Source organism: Canis aureus, chromosome 1 (assembly GCF_053574225.1).
Source record: "Canis aureus isolate CA01 chromosome 1, VMU_Caureus_v.1.0, whole genome shotgun sequence".
Taxonomy (NCBI): Eukaryota; Metazoa; Chordata; class Mammalia; order Carnivora; family Canidae; genus Canis; species Canis aureus.
The window spans coordinates 37,712,098-37,736,222 of NC_135611.1; the positions used below are offsets into that span (position 1 = coordinate 37,712,098).

The window sequence follows — 24,125 nt, forward strand, 5'->3', positions numbered from 1 at the left end:
GGGACACATTCTGCTCAGCCAACATGTTCCCAGAGGAATGTGATTTAACTTCCACTTTTCACACAGTAAGAACCAACACTGGAGACCTGTCGGGAGGGTGATAGCAGCCTGGGAGGAATTTGGATAAGTGTTTTTCACTCCAGTGTTTTCGTGTGACTTGACTTTCATCTCAATTTAGTTACATCTTGACCTGGAAAATGCAGCCAATGTTTGCTTCTCTTCCTTTGGCTTACCTTGATTCCTGATGTGCATATCTCTCCTTTCCCTACTCCCACCCTATGCAGCCTTTCCCCTGCAGCCTACTAATAGACTTTCTCTAGATGTCTACACATGTATTAATTCTGTTTCCCTCAAGTAGGGGCTTTACTTCAGGGAAAATATATTTGGGTCCTTGAAATATATACAAAGAATATTCACCTAAAGCAGCCTAAGAAGCTCCCCACTCCTTTTGCCAGATCTGACTATTTATATATCTGACAGTTTCTTTAAGAACCCTCTGGTAGTAGAGAAATTAATTTGTCTCATTTCTCCCTAGCCTTCTTTCCCTCCCCCCTCCATCCAACCACTGATTTTTATGCATGAGATAATAGACAAGCCTTGGGTGACCTGTTTTTCCCCCCTCCCCCTCCCTCTTTTTTTCCTTGCGGTAAAATAGTGCTGAAGAAAGAGGGCACTAGTGTACAGCCCAGATCGCATCCTTGCACCGTCTGGATTAGAGCTGAGGCGTCCCCGAACCGAGCGTGGCCCGAGCGGTGTTCTGGCCCGAGGACCGTAGCGCTGTCTACCCGGACTCAGGTACGTCTCAAGTCCAATTCTCCAAGCAGATCCAGGTGAGCAGACACTTCCGGGCGGTGAAACCCACCCACATTGGCAGACACAGTCCCCATCTATGGGATTTCCTCCTGGTCCCAGGGGCATCTTCCGCTTATTTCTTTTAGTCTAGCATCCTTGGGAAGTGTCGGGACCCATGGATGCCTGGGTTGTCTTCCTCCTTTGGCCTGGCTCACGTCCTGTGCTCTTGCTCTCCGCCCGCTCCCTTAGTTCCTTTTCGTCCGATTCTCACCTTGAGAAAGGGAGCTGGGAGGAACGAGAGGGAGCCAACTTCAGCCCCACAGGCGGCTGAGATTTGGCGCCTCTGCCCCCGAAGCAGACGGGTTTGAACATACCTGCAGGAGCCCTGGCTCCAAGACGAAGAGAATGAGAATGGAGGGGAGGTGGGAGGCTAGGGGAGGGGTGTGTGTGTGTGTGTGTGTGTGTGTGTGTGTGTGTGTGTGTGTAAAGAATTCAGGGAGGAGGGTTAAAAGAGCAAAGTCAGGGATTAGGAGGGGGTCAAAGAATTGCAACTCGCTGATCAAGGCGTCCCCTCCTGGTCCTGCGGGGGAATGTGTTTGCAGCTGGACTGAGCACTGTCCAGGGTTCTGAACGCGGCCAGGCTTGGGCTACCGCTGCAAGAGCTACACGGAAGCTCCCCTCCGTTCCCTTTCTAGAAATGTGCAAAGCCAAAGGTCCCAATTTAGGCGAGTGCAGGGGCCCCCCTCCACCTCGTCCCTCCACCCTCCATCGCGGGAAACAAGTTACCTTATCTGCACCCTTTCTCCCTGAACATCTACAGTAAGCCTGACTTCTCGGATAAGTGTGGGGTGGTGGTGGAGGGGGGAGGGTGTGGGAGACATACCAAACTCCGACATGCCGAGACTTTACCAGGCGTTGCCTTAGTAACTAATATGGATTTCCTCAACCTGGCAAATTATATTTACTACTCGGTTTGTATGTTGAGGTCTCTTCAACCCCTAGCAGTTAAAGTAAAAGGCACATTCCTTTCTTGTGTTCATCTTGAAGTAATGCTTCCACCTTCATAATGAGTTTCCAAATTTCTTCTGGGAAAAGTTGATCTTTTCAAATCCGGAAAGTTCTCGTGGGTTAAACGATTTAGCTCCTCCTCCATTTTATTCCCTTTCCCCCCTCAAGCCTGTAAGCGTAATGGGTATTTGGGGTCCTGGAAAAGGCTTGCAGCTGGAGGAAGGGGAGGGTCGGCGGGGCTTTGCGCCTCCAGGGACCGCTGAGGGCACTGCGGGCAGGACGCACCGTCCTCCGCCCTGACCATAGCTGCCTCCCAAGCCGTCCCTCCAGCCGATACCTTGATGTGCTGGAATGAAATGGACCGGGCAACTATTAACATCACTGGCCCGGAGTTTTGAAAAAGGTCCTGTGATAACGGAGCTTTGCTTTTCATCCTTTTTTGTCGGCAGCGTCCAGCTCACGGCTGCCACCACGACGCCCATTGTACTCGTGACCAGTTTACTTTGATGCACGGGAGAAGAAGGGGGCTCGAATTCCCCTAGAAACGCCTCCAGGACAAGGAGGTGGTCCTGGAGGCCCAGGAGGAGAAGGAGGAGGAGAAGGAGGCGGGGGTGCAGGCGGCGAAAGTGTCGGACCGGCGGTGCTGGCCCGCAGGACCCAGCTGGGAGAGGCAGGCGTCGGGCATCTGTCTCGGTTGCGAGCCCGCAGAGGCGGCTGGCAGGACCCGCGTGGGAGCGCGGCGGGCTGGCTACGGACAGCACAATGGTCCTCAGCACAATGGTCCGGCTCCTCTTGGTTTTTTTCCCGGCGATCTTTTTGGAGGTGTCCCTTCTTCCTAGGGGACCCGGCAGGGAAGTGTTGCTGGCGGAAGCCTCGTCTCAGCGCTCGGTGGCCAGAATGGACGGAGATGTCATCATTGGGGCCCTCTTTTCAGTCCACCACCAGCCCCCGGCCGAGAAGGTGCCCGAGAGGAAGTGTGGGGAGATCCGGGAGCAGTACGGCATCCAGAGAGTGGAGGCCATGTTCCATACGTTGGATAAGATTAACGCGGACCCCGTCCTCCTGCCCAATATCACTCTGGGCAGTGAGATCCGAGACTCCTGCTGGCACTCCTCCGTGGCTCTGGAGCAGAGCATTGAGTTCATCAGGGACTCTCTGATTTCCATTCGAGACGAAAAGGATGGGCTCAACCGGTGCCTGCCTGACGGCCAGTCCCTCCCCTCAGGCAGGACTAAGAAGCCTATTGCGGGAGTGATCGGCCCGGGCTCCAGCTCCGTAGCCATTCAAGTGCAGAACCTGCTTCAGCTCTTCGACATCCCCCAGATTGCATATTCTGCTACGAGCATCGACCTGAGTGACAAAACTTTGTACAAATACTTCCTGAGGGTTGTCCCTTCTGACACTTTGCAAGCAAGGGCAATGCTTGACATAGTCAAACGTTACAATTGGACCTATGTCTCTGCAGTCCACACAGAAGGTAGGCATTGCATTTGGGAAAGAAAGGTACAGAGAAAAGCGAGTCCGTTGCATGATGTGCCATCGTGATCCTAGTATTGTCTGTCTATTAACAGCATTGTGGGAAACACACTTCACCCCTTGTCAGTACACACCCACCAAGCCATTGCCTCTTATCCTCATTCTGTAATAATGGTGTAGGAAAACTGTGTCCAGTGGTGTTTGGGGGATAGGAGGAGCCTATAAGATACGAACTCTCCATAAACAGTGTTCAACTGTAATTTCTGGACTTAGATATCTACCTTCACATTCTGAGTTTGTGTTTGAAAGGCTTGTTTGCCCAAGGTGGTGTACTCCTGTTAAGAGACTGGCTATGATTTTCCCAAGCTTAGTAGACTAATCCAATATGAGCAATTAGGAAAACAAATACAAAACCAAAAAAAAAAAAAAAAAAAAAAAAAAAGAAACCACACCATGCTGTCCCCTGCATTGGGTTCGAAAGCTTGATCTTGTCTTGAACAGCTGAAGGTTCTTTGTCTTAATATGGCCCTTGTTTCACATCCAAAGCTCACCTGTGAATGTTGGATTAATGCAGTCATCTCCCTCCATATATCAGAAACTTATTTCAAATTCTGGAGTGTCTGAGATACAATGGAAAAGCAAATAGTTTATTTTATTTTTTGAAAAGTAAATAGTTTAAACCATTTATTTTCTATTACATATGTTAAAATTGTCCAGATGTCATCACTCCTCCCAAGAATTTTCTTGTTTTTGAGAAATAGCACTGGTGACTTCTTGGATTTGAGTTTTGGTCTAGTATTTTTCTTCTTACACAATGACTTTGCTTATTAGAATTTAGTTAGATCAATTACTAATAAAAGGATAGTAGACATTTGTCTTAAAATGGCTTTTAAAAATGAAATAGATTTACTTAAGATTAAAAACATTGATTTTTATGGTTTTACTCACATAAATTCACAAAGTATTTCTTATAAATATTTCTTTTACTCTCCTCCTCTGAGAGGGACCTGTATACATTTGGGGATAAAATGAGACTTTTGAGTCAACTACTCTTAACTCTCTTATATGCTTATGTTTCTGAAGAAACCAAGAGCCTGATTTAAACATTAATGCCTAGAACAGTTCGTGTATATATGCTGACATATAGAAGAGAATCTTGAGAATATTGCTGCATTCATATTTCTTACTATCAAATTATTGAAAAAAAAGGCCAAGAAAGAAAGGTATGACTTCATATTCTTTTAACAGTTACACAATATTCAGTTACTGGTGTGAAGTCTGATTTTAGAAATGAAGAAGCATTCTTACTGAAGTGGTTATATGGTGATTGTTAATGAAAACCAATGATTTAATATTATAAAGGGAGCAGAGCTTTCAGGACAAACAAAAATAATGTAGAATAATACATTATAATTTCAGAGTTTGCTTTTGGAAAAAAAAAACTTTCTGCTGCAATATTGTGACTTCTAACAACTGACTCATGTTTCTGAATCTTGATTTTTAATAATGAATGACATATCCCTTTTCCAACAAAAATCTCATATAACTTTTTAAAGACACACTTTTAGGTTCAAATGTTAATTTCGTGCATATTAATGTCTACTGTTAATTTCCTATACTTTAATGCTTAATATAGTTTTCTCTAGTGTTTAGGCAGAACAGCTTGAAAGCATAAATTCAAGATGTGTTAGTTATCAGCATTAGATCTCTCTAAAAGGGAACAGTGAAATCTAGATGGAATGTGACATATATTAAATAATTCTCTCCATTAAGCTAGGTTTAATTGTTTATAGAGATAAGAGGTACAAATTCCTCTATCTAGAGGTAATACTTCATACTTTTATACACTAGTTTTATTTTCCATGTTTTAATATAATATTTATCTATTTTGGAACAGAGAAGAGTAGAGAGAAGATAAACTTCAATTTGTTTTCCAGTTCCATCATTTTGCTTAAAAATAATTGCTAATAGTGAGTTGCTTTCTGACAAGTAGAACTATGTTTTTGGAAAATTAATTGGACTTGAATTTGCCAATTTTGTTCAGGAAGGACTCACATTACAATTTCACCCTTATATTACTTTGAATTACTTTATTTCCTTTCTGCCTTTTGACTGATGTGTGTGGCAGAGATAATGTCTCCATGGTATTATAGTAGTTGACTCCAGACTACATTGTGTTCATAGAACAGCAATAGAGCTAACTTTGGTGTCTATTACCAAGAGTTTACACCATTCACCTTGCCTTTTTTATATGGCCTTACTCTAAAGGAGAATTTGTTTCTTTTATTAGACATAATATCTGTGGAAACTAAATTGATTTTATTTTCTTCTATCTGCAAAGAAAGATAACAGTCTCTTTTGTATAAGCTCCAACTGAAAATTCATTTTTCCTAAGGTTCTGCCCTCCTGCTCATCTCAGGGACTCATGGTGTACTGGCCTGCAGGCATTTTCTTGCATCATTTAGTAATTTTCCTGCCTTCAGACTGATGGGGTCACCTACTGGTGACAGTTCCTTGTCAAAAAGAAGCTAAGACCACATATCGGTGGTGTCTCTGCCATCTGGGCACTATTCAGGAAAGAGGCCAGTTTGGATATTAGCAATTTGGAGCTTAGAAATTCTGGAACCTCCAGTGACCTTCACCTCTCCTTTCCAAATTAGCCAATTTATCATCTTTTTTTTTTCTTTTTTAATTAGAAGTTAGGATGGTACAGTTAATAATCAAGTGACTAGGCTGGTGTATCTTCATTTCCATGGTTAATTTTGATGGACTTTACAATCACAGTTGGGGCATCCTGTTATTTGAATTGTTTTTATATCCTTTTATTATTTTATTTTATGTTGCAGTTAAGCCTGGAGATATTTTCTGTTTGTTGTTTATTTTTTAATCCAGCTAGAATTCTGTTGTTATATTTTTTTATGTGCTTTTCAGTCTTCTCCCACATAATTTGTGCCACACTTATCCTCTGGCCATGACAGCTGTCAGTTTCCTTGACTCAAAAGAGAATTGGTGTACATGTGGTTACCTGCAGTGGGCTCTCCAGAAAACTTCCAGGATTGGTTCTTGAGGAGAATATTGAGGTAGGATGGGTACTGAATGATTGAGCTTTATTCACAAGTAAAAATTGAGTGGATTTTGGAGCAAGCTGCTCACCTGAAGTATGTGTCTTTAAATATGCTAAGCATAAAATACAAAAATAGCCTACTTCTGTGAAGAATATCTTGGCCAAGGACACTGAATTTCATCCTTGGAATGAAATGCAGATTCCCCATCAAGAATGAAACTTATTTCAAAAAGTTATAGAAAGCAATACTTTAAAATACTTCTAGTTGATTACGTTAAGAGCATTGAGCAAGTCCAATAAAGAATGTTCCCTGAATTTGTAGCTTCAAAAAATTTTTTTTGATTGGATACATTTTCACTTGTGTTAAGCCTTTCTCTGTCAGTGTTTTGTCTCATAGGGTCAGGTGAGTATTGTTATGATAAAGAATTTAATTATGCTCCTATACAGTACTCTTCACTATAAGGTGCTTTTTTGTTTACAGTTACATTTTCATTGTAGTGCACCTTTTTTTGATGCTTACATTTTATGTGAAATTGCCCTTTTTGGGAGCTTTCAAAATTTCATCCTTTACTTATTAGAAGCCTTTTTTCTATTTGATATAAAACATACTCTAAAAGTCTAATGACATCAGACGAAAATCCTCCAGGGTCAGTGAAATATTACTTTAGCTACTGAAGGTACATATAAGAATTTTATTTCTACTAAATACCATATTTTCTACCTATGCACCAGCAACTTTTTTCACATCTTTCTTATCTTGATTTCAAACTATTTCACAATAAGTTACTTTAATAAATTACTCTATTTTTGTCACAAAATAAGCCATGGGAGTGTCTTCAAAGGTTATTTAGGTCAACCAACTAAAGATGATTAAAACACCACTATCTTTGCCAAAAAGTAGTTCCCATATGCTCTGAGTTTCCTATTTGTGATTAGGATTTCTAGTGAGAGTGGGAGAATATAGGACTTAAATTCAGAAGCAGAATTTCACCTATTAGTCAGCTTTTGTATATAATGATTCGACTCCCTGAAATTTCCACTAATTCTCCATCAACCACTGGGAATCATCCAAAAACAACTTAAATTCCTGTTCCATGTGATATTTGTCATCAATAAATTCTCTGTCCTTTATGCTATACCTCACCAGTTCTCTCACCGATTTATTTGAGTTTTTAATTCCTGCATCATCACAGACAACTCGAGTAGGTCTTAGATAAGTTATTATCCAGAAGTCTTTTAAAAGATATGTACTACTGCTGGGTCATATCTCCTACTTTTTATGCTTGGGCAGTTATTCATATTGATATTGTTATTTTTTTCAGAGTAGGACTTTGCTTTTTATTTCCTTTTAAATGTAAAATTATTAGCTTAAATCTACCTTATCAGTAAGTTCTGGGATTTGATTATTTAATTCATTTTAACATCATCTTAGGATCAGCTTTATGTCCTTTAGGATTTAATTATATACATCAAAACTAAGTAAGAAAGGGTCAAGCATAAAATCCTATGTTCATCACCAGCAAACTACTTCCTGTCTAACTCTGGTGGTCACTCAGCCTTTATTAATTTCCTTGACAGTATGCTTTTCCAATATGCACCATACCACTTTATAGATAAATATATCAATATAGGTAATTTAAATGAAAAGCCATCAGATATTCAACTCTAATTGAAGATTTACTATACCAAAAGGTGTATATAAAAAATTTGAAGACCTGGTCTCAGTTATTAAGTACTTTACACTATAAAAGAGGTACAGTTTGAACACATGTAAAACAAGTAAAAGATACACGTAGACATTTAGATACATGAGTTTATACATGTTTAGGGAACATTAAAAGAAAATATTGGTGACTGTAATTAGCTAGAAAAAAATCCAGAGAAAAGAATTTTGTTTAATATTATATTTGCAAAAGTTAGAAGCAATAGTAAGAATGTCCCTATAGGGGATAAAGTAAGTGGGTTAACTTGGCTCGAGTGGAGAGTGTGATCCAAGAACTAATAATAAAGATAGCAACTCAAATGTGGTTTCCTATATTCTGTGACTCTGTGACTGTTTATTGATATAAGGATAAAAAGTGGAGAATCTTGAAGCATGTGCCAAAGAGTTTTGGTTTCAAGAAAGATATGCCCAAGTAGAGTTTGATGTGATTCAAAGATAATTAACATGAATTTTACTGAAACATATAAAGGAAATCTATTAAATGGAAGGGGGAAACTATGAAAATGTTAGTTGCATGGAATTCTATGTACTAGGCTGTTGAAATAGCTGGGAACAATAAAAGGTGTTCCTTTGTCAGGGACAAGGAGGATTTTGAACTGTTTTTTGTCTTGCAGTCATGGAGAATTTTGATGTAATTTACAGGCATGACATGAGTAGTTTTTAAAACCATGATTCTTTAGGTTTAAAGCATGAACTAAGATTTAATATATTTAATTCAATGTGTACTTTAGCTAAAGGCACACACATTATTAGCAAGCATTGATATATGGACAAAAGTAAAGCCGGGGATAGTTATGAAGTATTCTACTTATGATTTTAAAAAAGTGTTCACATCCAAATAAAACCTTATTCATCCAGAACCTTGATTCTCTAGCTGACTTACCTGGTTACTTGAGAGTTGGCTTCTTTAAACTCCAACTTTTTACATTTTAAAAATTGAATTGTAGCTTATATACATTATTCTACTAGTTTCAGGTGTGCAATATAGTTATTTGATGTTTTCATACATTATTAAGTGATAATCTCCATAGGTCTAGTTATCCTCTATCACTATGCAAAGTTACTATAATATTATTTGTTGTATTCCCTATGCTGTACTTTACTTCTTAAACACTTTACAAGGTGATCTTTGCAAACTATACCATACAGTCTTCTGACTTTTAAAAAAAGAGTGCTAGATTTATAGATCTTTCTAAAAATATACAAAGTAATCATTATGATTATCGTTACATGTGCTGGGATACAGTGGTAATTTTGAAGCCTGTTGAAAAACATAAGGGCATTTATTCCTACTGAAAATGGTACCAGATTGCTATACTTTTGAGTTTCTATATTTGTTATTTTTCCTATATTGGCTAGACCATTATAGGAAACCATTTGTAACCATATTAAACCATTTTGTAAGTTATTTAATCAGTATTTAGCAAATAGCTACCATGTGCAAAGGATCAAGGAGAAATACAAGGATAAAAAAAAGGAGACATCTTCATTACTTTGAGACAGACAGAACTCTTCTCCATTCCTCTGTGCCACCAATCACCCTGTCACTTCATTAGCTTTGGAACAAATAGTTGGCCTGCATGGGGTAGATGGGGATGGCAATTCCTCTTTTATGTTTCTATCATGTTGTTTGGCAGTTGCCATTTCTCTTCAGGCACTACAATTTTTCTCCTCGTGATCTATGGTGCTAATATACAATGACTGGTGGATTTATAGATGACTTTCCTGGTAATGGCTACAGTGGTATCATCATGGAGAGATTTGTCAGAAGCCATATATTCAGCATGCCCCATCATAAGACCACAGAGGGCTGGGAAATCACAGTGGAGGATGGAATACTTTATTGAGCACCTACAACCACAAGAAAAACAACGCACAATTCATGTGTTCTGATATTAGATTGGAAGCAACATTTCAGTGGGAGAAGGTTTTAGAGAGGCTATGCTTGCAAAACAGAATCAGGCTGAGACATAAAGCCAAAAGGATGTGGCTGCCTTATCCATCAAAGTGCTATCATTAAAATTTTTATGTAGGAATATTTATGTAATTAATGTGTCCAAATTTAGTTATTCTATTTACTTTTCATGCCTAGTTGTTCTCTATGACTGTCCATATAACATTTGAGATCTGAATTTATAAGAAAAATTATAATTTTAAGACCCTTCAGTCTCATGGGAAGTTTTGCTTTCTTAGACTTTGAAGCATTGTCGTACCAAATATGGTGTTAATGTTTTCATGAAGAGAATTTAGTGGTTTAGGTAGAAATTCTCATTTATCAATTTTAGAATTATCTAATCTGGTCACTTCATGGCCAGGAAATTGAAGATTCAAGGTAATTATCTAAATGATTCAGATAAAAGCCTAAATTAGCACCTAGAGTACAAAAAGTTTTGGGGGAGAAAATTTTAAATTACCAAGTAATTTATTTTGTGTTCTAATGAAGACATGATCATTTATACACTGGTAAGCACATATGTCTATTATGTGTCAGACACTGGTGTTGGTACTAAGAATACATAAATTAAAGGAATTATAATTATTATTATTGCTATTACTATTATTATCCTCAGGGGTCCCATAGTTTGTCAGAAGAGACATACATATATATGCAAAAAGTTAATCATTTGAAAAAATAAATACACAAAAGACTATGGGAAATACCATATGTTCATTTCAGTTTTATTTGCAAAGTGGGAATGATCACTACTATATTATTTACCTCATAACAGTGTTTCAGAGAAAAAGGAGATGGTATATACACCTAACTTTTACCTGCTTTTGCTAAACTGCCACCAAAGGGACAGATTCTTAAGACATTGGCCCTTGTTAGCTGATAAATATTGAGCAAGTCCATGAAATCAGGTAATCAGGTATAGATTTATGACCCAAAATCTGGTAACAGGAGACAAAAATGAAATTCATGGTTAGAAGTGCAGCATGTTCTGTAGATTTTAAGAATCTTTCTCATGCTACAAATAAGAAAACAAATGCTGAGGAAAATAACATGACTTGCTCAAGACCATATTTGTTCATAACAAAGCCAAGACTAATTCAACTTTGTGTTAGATACTTTTTTTGAACCAAAGCTCGTTTGTTTGTTTGATTGATTGTTTTTAAACAGCATGAATCACCCTCATACATTCCTCTCTCCTGTGAGGTTTATATCATTCAGCCATGCTACATTCCTCCCAACTTTGCTGCTGTCATTTAGTACCTTCCAGGAGACTCTTCTGTCACTGACAACTTATTCTTATTGCTGATAGTCCTCCTTTCAATATTGACTCTTGCCATACTTCTGGTTGGTTCCAATATTCATGTGTGTGACTCACTGATATCTAACCTCTTAGTTCAGTGACACCAACTTTGTCTCCTTTCCCTTCACTTCAGCAACTCACTTACTCTGACCATGCTCTGGCACTTTGATATCACCAAGAACTGTTCTATCTCTGACCTCTTAAATATCAGGAAGCCTCTGAACAATAGAAGCCTCTTCTTTTCAACTTTTCTTGCTCCCAACTTACCTGATCTTCACATTTCTCTGGAAATCTTGGATAAAGCCATTTTCTTACTTGATCTGATTTCTTCCTTGGATCTATGTAGCTCTACCTCCATATTTGTGCTTGTTACCGTCTAATAAGAAAACTCATTTCTTAGAGAAAATGAACTTTCAACTTTAGATGTACATTCCATATGAAACTCTAGGTGAGGCTTCATTTTTTCCCCATCCCCCTCAGTACAGAAATATAAAGATCAGAAAGGAGACCCTTATTAATGAAAGAAAAAAGAATTCCATCCCTGTGCAGGCTGTGGTCAAGAGTGGGAGATAACACTTACTCAGATGTCTCTATGGTACCATCTCTATAGCAAGTGATCAGGGGTTGTGTATAGTACAGAAGGATGAGAAGATTTAAAAAGGATACCTAGAGCTGGATTCCAGGGATCAGGGATAGGATGGGCCCAATGGGTTCACAGAATTAGCCATGCTTAGAGAGCCATCAGGATAAAATGTATAAAAACAATCCCTTAAGTCTATTGTGCAGATGAGATAGAGCTAGATAAATATGAGATATTATTATTGTTGTCAGGCTATCCCAATCTTTTTTTTAATATTTTTTTTAGATTTATTTATTTATTCATTCAGAGAGAGCAAGAGAGAGGCAGAGACACAGGCAGAGGGAGAAGCAGGCTCCATGCAGGAAGCCCGATGTGGGACTCAATTGGAATCGATTGGTCTCCAGAATCACTAGATTGGTCTCCAGAATCACACCCCGGGCTGCAGGCGGCGCTAAACCGCTGCGCCACCGGGGCTGCCCAGGCTATCCCAATCTTAAATAAGCAGATGTCCTTAATTTAAGTGAGCGGGTATGAAGTAAATATAAGAATGTCCTAGAATGAAGGTGCGCAAATAAAGGGAGAATAGGTATCTCTTGTTGATTTGCTAATTTTGAGCAGCACAGTCGGCTTCGCATATTCTTCCTATATAACAGTTACATCCATAGCATGTGGCCTTAGATGAAGGCTTTTCTTTAGAATTGGATAGATTATTCTGTAGTTATGTTGAATACTTTGACGGCAGTTTCCTCTGTTATCTGTGATCCTCTGGCACATTTTATAACTTGTATATTATAAAAGGCTGAACAAAAAAGATCAATAAAGAAATTGTGAATAGTATGTTGAAGAGGAGAAACTGTTTACAATGAATTTAAAATGTGATATGAGGCTATTCAAACAGGGAAACAAACAAATAATGTCCCCTATTCCTGGATAAGTAAATATACTGTATTATTTTCAATTTTTGGTCAACAGATACAACTCTGTTGGTAAAGAAGAAGATGTGTTCAGGTGCCTGTCATAATTAAACAGATGTTTAGTGAGCACCTTCTCTGAGTCAGGCTCTCTGCTATAGTCATCAATGATCAGAGCTAAACTATAATTCCTCTACCAAGAAGTTCATGTGGTGGTTACCATTCAGTTTGATAAATGCAACCATAGGAGTAGGTGTGAATAGAGAAGTTACAGAAAACTGTCACTACCTTTCTCTGGGCCAGAGAAAGAAGTGAGCATAACCTCATATCTCCCAAAGCAGGTAACATTGAAATTTACCCCATTAGAGGACAAAGACGAGTGAATATGAGTAAAAGTATTGATGTAGAAAACAAAGTATGCTCAGGGAACTTAAACATATTATGAATTCTGGAATATATGGTCAGGGAGAAGGAATGGGGAAAGATCAAGCTGAAAAGGGAGGAAAGGCCCATGTCATGAAGGCACAGGCTTACCATGCCAAAAAATTTAGATTCTATTTTGTAAACATGGTGAGCCAGTGAAGGAGGGACCCCGATGAGGGACTTGATCCCAGGACCCCCGGATCACCACCTGAGCTGAAGGCAGATTCTCAACCATTGAGCCACCTAGGTGTCTGGCCAGTGAAGGATCTTAAACAGAAAGGAAACACAATCAGATTTATATTTTGAAAAGGGTAACCTGAAAATTTTGGAGAGGACAGATTTAGAAAAGAAGTCAGACTAGAAATTGGGACACAAGTTGGTACGCTATTGATAGTTGGGAAAGTGGTGGAGAAGAAGCAAATTTAATCGATTTAGTCAAGAAATTGTAAGAGCTTTACTAAAGGAAATGTCAATGGAGATACAAAGGAGAATGGATTTGACAGAAGTTTAGTAGGGAGATTAGGATTTACCAACTAGTTATGAAGATCAAGGAGGGGAAATCAATAATGACTCCTAGGTTTCCATTTTGTATGAAATAGGAAGAAACAAGGAAGCACAGATTGGGAAAATGTGAGTTTTAGAGTAGTTAAATTTGAGGTATCTATGGGACCAGAAAGTTGAGAGAGCTCTTAAGTGAAAGATCTGGAAAGGATGGTAGATTTGTGATTTGTCAGCAATAGCTATGGTTAAAGCCACAAAAGTGGATGAGATCACCAAGGAAGAGGATGTAGAGTGAAAAGAGGAACAAGTTAAGGGCAGAACTTTGAGGAAGGTGAAAATGAGAAAGAGGCTCCAGAAGAAGGATAGAGAAAACAAGGAAATTAGAAGGAGAAAGGGGAAGAAGAATCAGGAAAGGACCAAAGTCATGGCAGCCAAGGGAGGAGAGATTTTCAGGAAGAGAACAGTGACAACACAGAGCAGACAGGGAAGGGAGAGGTACAGAAACGGTGCTCTGTACCAGTAGCCTTCACTTCCTTCTAGCTTCTGCCTCCCCAGGAATCTCTCTCTCTCTTTCTTAAAACTCTGAATACTTTAGGGAAGCCTCAGTGGCTCAGTAGTTGTGTGTCTGCCTTTGGCTCAGGGTGTGATCCGGGAGTCCCAGATTGAGTCCCGTATAGGGCTCCTGGCAGGGAGCCTGCTTCTCCCTCTGCCTGTGTCTCTGCCTCTCTCTCTGTGTCTCTCATGAATAAATAAATAAATAGAAAATTTTAAACAAAAAACAAACAAACAAACAAAAAAACCACTGAATACTTTACTGTGTATTTTCTACAAACAAGAATACTCTTATACTTGACCAAAATACAACCATGAGAACCAGGAGATTAACAGTGACACATGACTACCATTTAACTCTCAGAGCCCATTTGATTTTACTTAGTGTCCCAATAAAGTCTTTCATAGCAACAGGATCTAGTATAGAATTAGTCATCTCTGAATAGTTCCTCAGTCTTTCCTTGACTTCATGATTCTGACAGTTTTGCAGATAACAAATCCAGTTGTTTTACAGAATGCCCTTTAGTTTTGGTTTACTGATGTTTCCTCATGATTAGATTTAAGTTACACATCTTTGCTAGGAATATTCCAGAAGTCATGCTGCATTCCTGTCACTGCACTGCTAAAAGGTATATAATTTTTTAAGGATTTTTTTTGTTTATTCATGAGAGACACACAGAAAGAGGTGAGACATAGGCAGAGGGAGAAGTAGGCTCCATGCAGGGAGCCCAATGCAAGACTCTATCCCAGGACCCTGGGATCATGACCTGAGCCAAAGGCAGATGCTCAACCACTGAACTACCCAGGTGCCCCTGAAAAGTATATAATTTAAATTTGTCCCATTACTGATGATGTTAATTTTGATCACTAGATTAATACTGTACATCTCAGACTTCTCCACTGTAAAGTTACTCCTCTCTTCTGTGTAATTAATGAATATTTTATGGGAAGTTGCTTTGAAACTCTATAAATATCCTATTAATCATAAAATTTTTGATTTACTCATGAATTTATTTATGTGAATATGAACTTATGAATTCCTATTTTATTCAGTGCATTTTATTTTATTTTATTATTTTTATTTATTTATGATAGTCACAGAGAGAGAGAGAGAGAGGCAGAGACATAGGCAGAGGGAGAAGCAGGCTCCATGCACCGGGAGCCTGATGTGGGATTCGATCCCGGGTCTCCAGGATCGCGCCCTGGGCCAAAGGCAGGCGCCAAACTGCTGCGCCACCCAGGGATCCCAGTGCATTTTAATCTACTCTTATTTACTATCATTATTTATTTTTGTTCTAAATTGTCAAGCTGGCTTTTGTGTTCTTTTGATATGTACAATCATTCTCTGAAAACTCCCTTATTTTCTGGACAAAAAGGTTTTTTTCAGGTTCATCTTTTACTTTTTCTTTTTAATTTGAATATAGTAGACACACAATGTTACACTAATTTCAGGTGTACAACACAGTGATTCAATATTCCTATGTGTATGCTATGCTCACCACAAGTGGAGCTACCATCTGTTACCACATAATGCTACTACAATACCATGGACTATATTCCCCATGCTGTATCTTTTATTCCCAAGACTTATTCAAGGATCTCTTCATTTCTAAACCCATTGGAAGGGCAGAGGTCAGGAGAAAGCAGAGGCTGCAGGTGTATAGCATTGTTTCTAGAGACTGAGAAAAGAAGGTGAGAGAGGACTGTAGCTAGACAGAGATGCACTTCTAAGCGGAAACATTTTCTAGGATGAGGAAGACTTGAGCAGTTTTAAGAGATGATGGGAGAGAGTGGTAGAAAGGAACTTTAAAGATAATTGAAGAAGCAGAGTTGCTGAGGAGGCAAGAACAAATCGTGGCCAGGCCAGCCACATTGAATCGGAAAAGGCTTTCTTCTGAGTGGTGATACAGTTAAGTTTGGGAAAGAGGAGAAAAGAAATAATATTTAGATGCCTTTATTTTCTTAACTATTCTTTGAGGGGGAAGGAAAGGGAAAAGGAGCATTTCAAATACAAACAGGTCAAAATTTTAGAGGACTCAACTGAAATTGGAAACCATGTATTTCTAGTAATGTGAGTTCATATTGTTTTGATATTCTCTCCAGAAGTGTACAGTCCCCAGGTTCATGCAAGGAGTCCCAGCTTTCTCAGTACCTTGTTAACTTGGCCACCTGCTGGCTCAATGTCTAAAACACGAGAGTATTTTTTTTGTTGTTAAAGATTTTTTAAATTTATTCATGAGAGAGAGAGAGGCAGAGACATAGACAGAGGGAGAAGCAGATTCCCTGTGGAGAGCCCAATGTGGGACTCATCCCTGGGGCCAAGATCACACCCTGAGCCAAAGGCAGATGCTCAACTGCTGAGCCACCCAGGGGTCCCAACACTACAATATTTCTTTAGTTAATTACATAAGATACTGAGTGCTCACCAGAAATTTTATCCTAGAATTATCCTTTGTCCGGCTTGTGTCACAAGGCCAGATGAAGGAATTTATACTTAAGAATATCATCTATGAGATCATTATCAACCATTTTGCCTAAAATTAACTTTCCATAAGACTACATATCTGATTTGTTTATTCTTTCGAAGAATTGCGTTTTCTAAATTACATTTTAATACTGTCCTTTTTCATTTCTTAAAGGTCAGAACAAGCATTGGAAGTGTAAATAATTTTCAAGATTTTTTTTTGAAGATGTTCCTTAGTATGTTGTTCAATGTGCCTTGTATAAAGTCCATTGTTAACAATTCTTTTTAGATTTTATTTATTTATTTATTAAAGATTTTATTTATTTATTCATGAGAGACATAGGCAGAGGAGAAGCAGGCTCCCCGAGAGAAGCCTGATATGGGGCTTGATCCCAGGACCCCAGGACCACGATGTGAACCAAAGGCAGATGCTCAACCACTGAGCCACCCAGGTGCCCCTCTTTTTAGAAGCCCCTCTTTTTAGATTTTAAAACCATGAAATTATTTATCCCTCTTGAAGAACTGATATGTTTTGCTTAATTGGTATTGAGGGTATTGTGTTTTGTATTTTTCTCTTTGCCTACCAGGAAGCTCAAAGCTAAATTTGATGGTACAATACATAGATATCAGCTTCTTCTGCCTTACTTCAACGCATTATTTTATACTTTTTATAATTGTGTTGTGCGTCCACTCCATTTTAAGAAGAGTAGGAATATTAATATATGTGTAATTAGAAGTGACCCAAATAGATATAGATCCTTTTTGAAGTTTCTGTATGTTATAAAGCAGAGGGTAATGGCAGGCTGAGAGGTTTTTAAGTGTGGAAGAGGGAGAGTTTGTGTTACACCTGCAGTTGAAGATGGAAGAAAAATTTAGGGCACCTGGATGGCTTAGTTGGTTAAGCGTCTACCTTTGGCTCAGGTCATGATCTCAGGGTCCTGGGATCAAGGCCCAGGGCCAGCTCCCAGCTCAGCGGGGAGCCTACTTCTCCCTTTCCCTCTACCTCTCCCCACAGCTCATATTCTCTCTATCTTGCAAATAAATAAATTAATAAAATCTTTTAAAAAAAGAAAGAAAGAAAAATTTGCTTCATATTTAGTGTGACGGGAGATTCTTGAACATTGATGGTATACCAGAGGAGAATCACACTCCTTTACATTAGTGAAAAAAACCTTCCTCGGCTCATAGATGCTTTGCCATGGCTGTCTTTTCCTTCCTTAGTACATGCTAGAGTCTGCTACGTAGCTGTGCCAGGATATTTTGCCCAGCTTTGGCAGGGTGTATGTGTGGGTGAAGCATTCTCGTTTCCGTGGTCAACACTGAGCAGGGCTACTGTGCGTCTGTGAATTTCTAACATCCTCCTTTCCTGTTCTTCCCTCTTTATCCTTAGGGGAAAAATAAATCTGTTTGTAAAGTGACTGTTTAGTGACAAATGGAGAGAGAGCTTACTTTCTACCCACTGCCTAGCTTTTCCTGGTATTGTTATCATGTGCCTTCCAGACTCTAATTGCCTGGGAAAGTAAGCTTGATATAGGAGGAGACACCTGCAACACATCCTATGTTCCTTACTCTTGTTAGTAAAGATGGTTGTAAAATCACAGAGACTAGAGGGAGGTCTCACACACTGATATGTGTGATGGATGACTTACCTTTTGTTTTTGGCTAGAAATGCCAGATTTGAACAGTGAAAAGTCAAATTTCATCTCTCCTTCGATGTTGAAACATGCCAAAGGAAAGGTTAGTATGTAATCTACTTAATCTGTCATTTTAAAAGTAAAATTTTGCTTGCAAAGGAACAATTTCTTAAAAATGAAAAAATATAAAGCAAGTGATTAATTTTTGAAGTGCTTTTTTCTCCTTTTCAGTAGATTATTTTTAGGTTCTCCTAGGTGCAGAGGAATGCACTAGAGCAGGGCTTCTCAAACCTCAGTATGCATACAAATCACCTGGGAACTCAATAATTTCTAATTCAGTAGGTCTAGGATGGATCTGAGAGTCTGAATTTCTACTAGGCTCTCAGGTGGTTCATGGACTACAATTTGGGTAGAATCTTAGCATGGGAAGCCCCTTCTGAAAATGTCTCTCTTTTATGCTAGTGAACTGTATATGCCTTCTCACTCAGGTATGAATTATTTCCTTCAGAATCATCTATACATGTCTCAAGGCAAAGTCCTATACTCCTGGAAGAGGCAAAAAATGGTTTTTAAAATGTGTATATTTACAAAATTATACTAAAGACATTTATCTATTCATTTCTTACATTTAATGATTTTTAAAAATATGCATTAAGAGGTGCCTGAGTGGCTCAGTTGATTGGGGGTCTGCCTTCGGTTCAGGTCATGATCCTGGGGTCCTAGGATCAAGCCCCACATCAGGCTCCCTGTTCCACAGGGGAGTCTGCTTCTACCTCTCCTTCTTCCTCCCCCTCACTCATTCTTTCTCTTTTTTCTTCTATCTCTCTCTCTCTCAAATAAACTCTTAAGAACATATATTAACTACCCTGAATACTTGCTGCAGGGTAATACTTGCTGGCGTTGTAGTTAATCACATTTCTGGTTACGTGTGTATCTTCTGCTACTAGAACACTCTGCTCCAGTGGAATGTCTCCCATGATGGAAAGTAAGTTTCTGGACGATGGGAATCTTTGTTGTTTTTTTCACTGATGTATCACCGGCAATTAAAACAGTGTCTTGCCCATTGTAGACATTCAATAAATATTAGTTTAATTGAATTATATAAGGAGGGCTTTTGTTCCAATCTCTTTTTCTGCCTTAGTAAAATGGATTTGATGATTTAAGAGCTTGCAGTGCTTCACATCAATTCTTATTGCCAGCACCATAAATGTAAATGAAACAAGATAGTAGACTAATTATTCAACTTCCAATAACCAACAACCTCAGAAGTATTTGTTTTAGGCTAAGTTCTTTGTAATTTTTTATTTGATTTTTTCTTATGATAGTGGAATAAATCAAATAAAATATCCAATTAATTGCATGTTTTGTGGGTAAACTCTTAATTAATATTCTTCTTCACTGTTACCTTTCTACTATCTGAGGAAAAATGATTACGTTTACTGTCAATTAAAACTCACAAGTTGTTATATTTTTTCATTTTCTTTCTTTTTATAAATACTTTAAAAAAGATTTATTTATTTATTTATTTCAGAGAGAGGAAGTGCATGAGTAGGGTGAGGGGCAGGGGGACAGGGGAAGCAGACTCCCTGCCCGGGAGGCACTCTGATGTAGGGCTTGATCTCAGGACCCTGAGATCATGACGTAAGCTGAAATCAAGGGTCAGATGCTTAACTGACTGAGCCACCCAGGAGCCCTGCTTTTTTATGAATATTGATGTCCCATACCAATAGTACAGGTCTGGTACCAATGTGTGGTACAAATAGCTTCTAAGGAAGCTTCAGTGCCCAACCTGCAGTGGGAAGTGTAGTGAGTGGGAGGAGCTGGGTTTGGTCTCATTTTCTCCATCAGCTACTCCTTGTGACTCTGTCTTCTCATCTCATGCTTTCATCTCAGACTCCTGTGAAGACCATGTGAACTGATGTGGAAGTATTTTTGAAACTGTAAAGTTCTATATAAATAGAGCTACTTGCAGTGTATTTGATCATATATTCTAACTTATATTATTATTTTCTCATTTTTATTATTAATTACTGCCTCCTGACCTCTGTTTTTCCCAGAACATTATAAGCAGCCACTTCTATTTAGCATTTATTTAGAATGATAGATTTTGTGTTGAAACATTTCTCTAACTCCTTGATTTGAAAAGAAAAAATTTGAGGTTAGATAACTTACCTGAGGTTGCACACAGCTCAATACTCTAAGAAGACTTTTGCTGTAGCTCAGCTTTTTCTCTCTATAAATACTGAAGCCTCTCCAAATCATCTGCCTTTATCTCTTCATATTCTCTTTCTGCTTTTCCTCTACCCTTCGTCTTTCTATGTGGGCTTGAAGGACAAATGTTAGCTTCATGTCAGTGAGCCAACCAGTGAATTCATTTATTCGACAGAAGCATATCCCACTAATCATCCAGCAATGTGCTGGGCATCAGGTATCCAGAATGAATCCAGGGTGCAGGTGTCCATCAAAGGTGCGAATATAGACAGATATCCATGAGAAATTACACTGATGTTATATATATATATATATATATATATATATATATATATATGATATGATTATGCAGTAAAATAGTATTATCTATGTTTCCAGATTTTATGGATACCCTGTAGTTCCTACCACTGCATATAGTCCAGAAGGAGGGATAAAGAAATAATTTTTGCCACCTCAGTGTATGGATGAATGTGGATAAGGAGAGGGTGTGGAGGTTTAAGAAAAGGTGTGATTACTTCTAGGTGGGGACATTAGTTGGGTATTTTGGAATAAGTAGCGTTAGAACTTGGTCTTAGTGCTAGCTAGCCTTGCAAAGGAAGAGCTAGATGGAAAAGGAATCCCATGAATAAATAAGGGCTCTGAGTAAAAAGCCGACAGATGTACAAAGAATGATGAGCTGGTTAATTTGTCTGGGGCAGAACTTACCTAAAAGGGATTTGTGAAAGAATTCATTGGAAAAGTAGATCCAGATGTCAGAGTGCTGAGAATGTCAGAGTCTGAACTTGTCTTCCATCTGCGAATTCAGTCAAAATGAAGTAGACCCTCTTTTCCAAACTTCTACCAAAGACTGATAAATGGGGACTTATTTTTAATCCTTCCCACCCACTCATTTTCTGGTCCATTTTTCCTCCTTGCAGCATTTGCTCTTGAGAGTGACACCTTTGCAGGGAAGCCTCCTTCTTTGTTTCTCTGGTAAAATGTCATTAATCATACTATCCATTTACATTTCCACAGCAATATAAATATTTGGTCATAAGAAGGATACAGGCAAATGTATTGCAATGTTTTGCAGCTAGAGTTGGAGTCTATGTGGACATGTGGCCCGCCTCTCAGTGAAGCAAAAGGCATATTACAAGCTGGTTTCTCAGCTGTGAAATGCCACTACTTAGGTCACATGCCTCAGTTAAAAAAACTGCCAGGAGCAACGCCTTCTCCTTGGCGGAGAGGCGTGCCACCTGTCACCCAAAGCTGCCATCCCCTCTGGCATCTTGCACGGGTAACTTTGATTCACTTCTGCATATGGGGAGGTTGTGTTCTCTGCCTTTTGCAGCATATTTCTCCATGGTACTTATCTGGGGTGAATTCATTCTTGTGTTCATTGAATTGGGGATTATTGCCTGTACTCATGAAGGCCAAATCTTAATCTGGACGAATAGTTGTAACCTTGGGGATAGCTGTTGAGTGAAAATGTGAATTGTCTCACATGTGAAAAATGGCATATGACAGGCATATTTCCACTCAACACCTAGCTGTGATGCCACCCTTAGTGATATGCAAGATCACACTCTATTTCACTCTGTAATGACATGCAAGGATTCCTGGAAATCAGCCTTAGAGAGCACATATTCTGGATTCATTAGGGATCATGTTCCATCAGCTCCTTGATGGATCAGTCCATCAAGGACTACAAAAATGAAACATAATTTGTATCTTTATGAGCAGGTGAAACATTTCTTACAGCATGTACCTTATTTTAGATTTCCCCCTTTGTAAGGTCTGATATGGGGTTAAGCACAAAATAAATGCTTGATTAGTACATGTTGAATGAATAATCAAATGGTGGTTCTGTTAAAAGGTAATCTAAAAGGCATTTGTGCTGACTATGATATTGGAATCCTTTGGCTTCCTATTTTTCTATGAAGGAAATATTGAAAAACTGAAAATGCTCCATATTTATCAAGTATTGTCTGCCATAATAATGCCATCTTCACACAAGTATTGGACTTTAGAGTTTATAATGTGTTTTCTCTTTCATTTTGAGTGGTTCAAGAAAAAAGCTATATTAAAATATGTAGTTTCCTCAATTTTTTCAAATGTAATTCCTATTTTTTTTTGCCATCTGCTCTTATCCTGGGTTGAATTGGGTCCTCCCAAAACAGTCTGAATCTTAATGCTCAGTTTTTCAGGATGTGACCTTCATTGGCAATAGGGTCTTTATAGAGGTAACCAAGTTAAAATGAGATCATTAGGATGGGCATGAATGCAATATGACTGTTGTCATTATAGAAAGGGGGGAAATTAGGGCATAGAGAGACATGCAAACAGGAAAAATACCTTGTATTTTTATTATTTTTATTATCTCTACATGAGGTAGAGACCGACTGGCACATCTTTATGCCATGAAATGCCTGATTGTCAGCAAATCACTGGAAGCTAGGAGAGAAACCTCAAACAGATATTGCCTCCCAACCCTCACAAGGAACCAATTCTGCTGATGTGTTGATCTTAGACTTCTGGCCTCCGGAACTATGAGACATAAATTTCTGTTGTTTTTGCCACATGGTTTGTACTTTGTTACAACAGGCATAGGAAATGAATTACAGGTCTCAGATTACTACATTGTAGAAGCTGGTGGAAGTTTAGTACTTCCTGTATGTGCTGAAAAAAACTAGTCTCTATAGTGCAGCTGATGATCATCTGTTTATGGACTATTAGTTGCTTACCCTTTAACTGCCTCCCCCTCATCTGACCCCCCCCCCAAGAATGTGGTGACATTCTACTCATAAATGGTAATATAACTTAGATATCTGTTATTGTTGAAAAATAGTAATGATACCAGCACCATTGATTGAGCATCTATTGTGTGTCAGGCACTGTGCTGAGTGTTTTATGTATATTACTTCATTTTGTCCTCCCAACAGCCTTCTAAAGTAGATACTGTTATTATTCTGGAAAGATTAAAAATGTTTTTCTGAGTTATACAGGTTTAAAAAAAGGGCAGACACAAGGTCAGTCTTATTCTAAAACCCAAGTGTCTGATTGCTGTATCATTTGTATAAAGAGGTACTACAATATTTAGCAGGCTTATGACTTTGGGTCTAGATATTGTCAGCATTTGAATGCCTATTTAAATGAGTAAGGAAATGTAAATGAAGGCAAAGACTATATAATCATAGGTCAGACAAGGTCTTAAAAAAGTCAGGTCCCTGAGCAAGATTGTATCCAACATACTTGCCTAGTTAATCAGGAGGACCACATAGTTCAGCCTATCACTACTTCAGAAAAGAGTAAAATGAGTTCCTTTTGGGTCTTCTTTTTCAGTTCTTTTTATGTTCAGCAATGTGTGTTCATTCTAAAGCTTGCTCCTGTTTGATTTTAGAAGGACGGACGGATATATCAGAGTGTGAAGATAGCTACATTATGTATCGTAATCACTATTAACCTTTTAATATGAATCTTTTCAGATTATTCTGTGTGGTTTATTCTTTATTTTTTATTTGCTTTTTTTTAAATTTCAAGCTGGTCTTGAACT

General features: G+C 38.7%; 1 protein-coding gene across 7 annotated transcripts in view; it reads left to right on the top strand.

Moving 5' to 3' along the window:
- Window positions 1-661: 661 nt before the first annotated feature.
- GRM1 (glutamate metabotropic receptor 1) overlaps window positions 662-24,125 on the top strand; it is a 395,756-nt gene continuing 372,292 nt past the window's right edge. For 5 of the 7 annotated variants that reach the window (XM_077896175.1, XM_077896203.1, XM_077896227.1 and 2 more), the window contains exons 1-2: window positions 662-795; window positions 2,250-3,277. In XM_077896175.1, coding sequence (XP_077752301.1) covers window positions 2,563-3,277 — 715 coding nt within the window. In that variant the 5' untranslated portion in view covers window positions 662-795; window positions 2,250-2,562. Of the gene's footprint in view, window positions 831-1,958; window positions 3,278-24,125 lie in introns of those variants that run through there. The other 2 variants (XM_077896184.1, XM_077896194.1) reach the window with 2 other exon arrangements.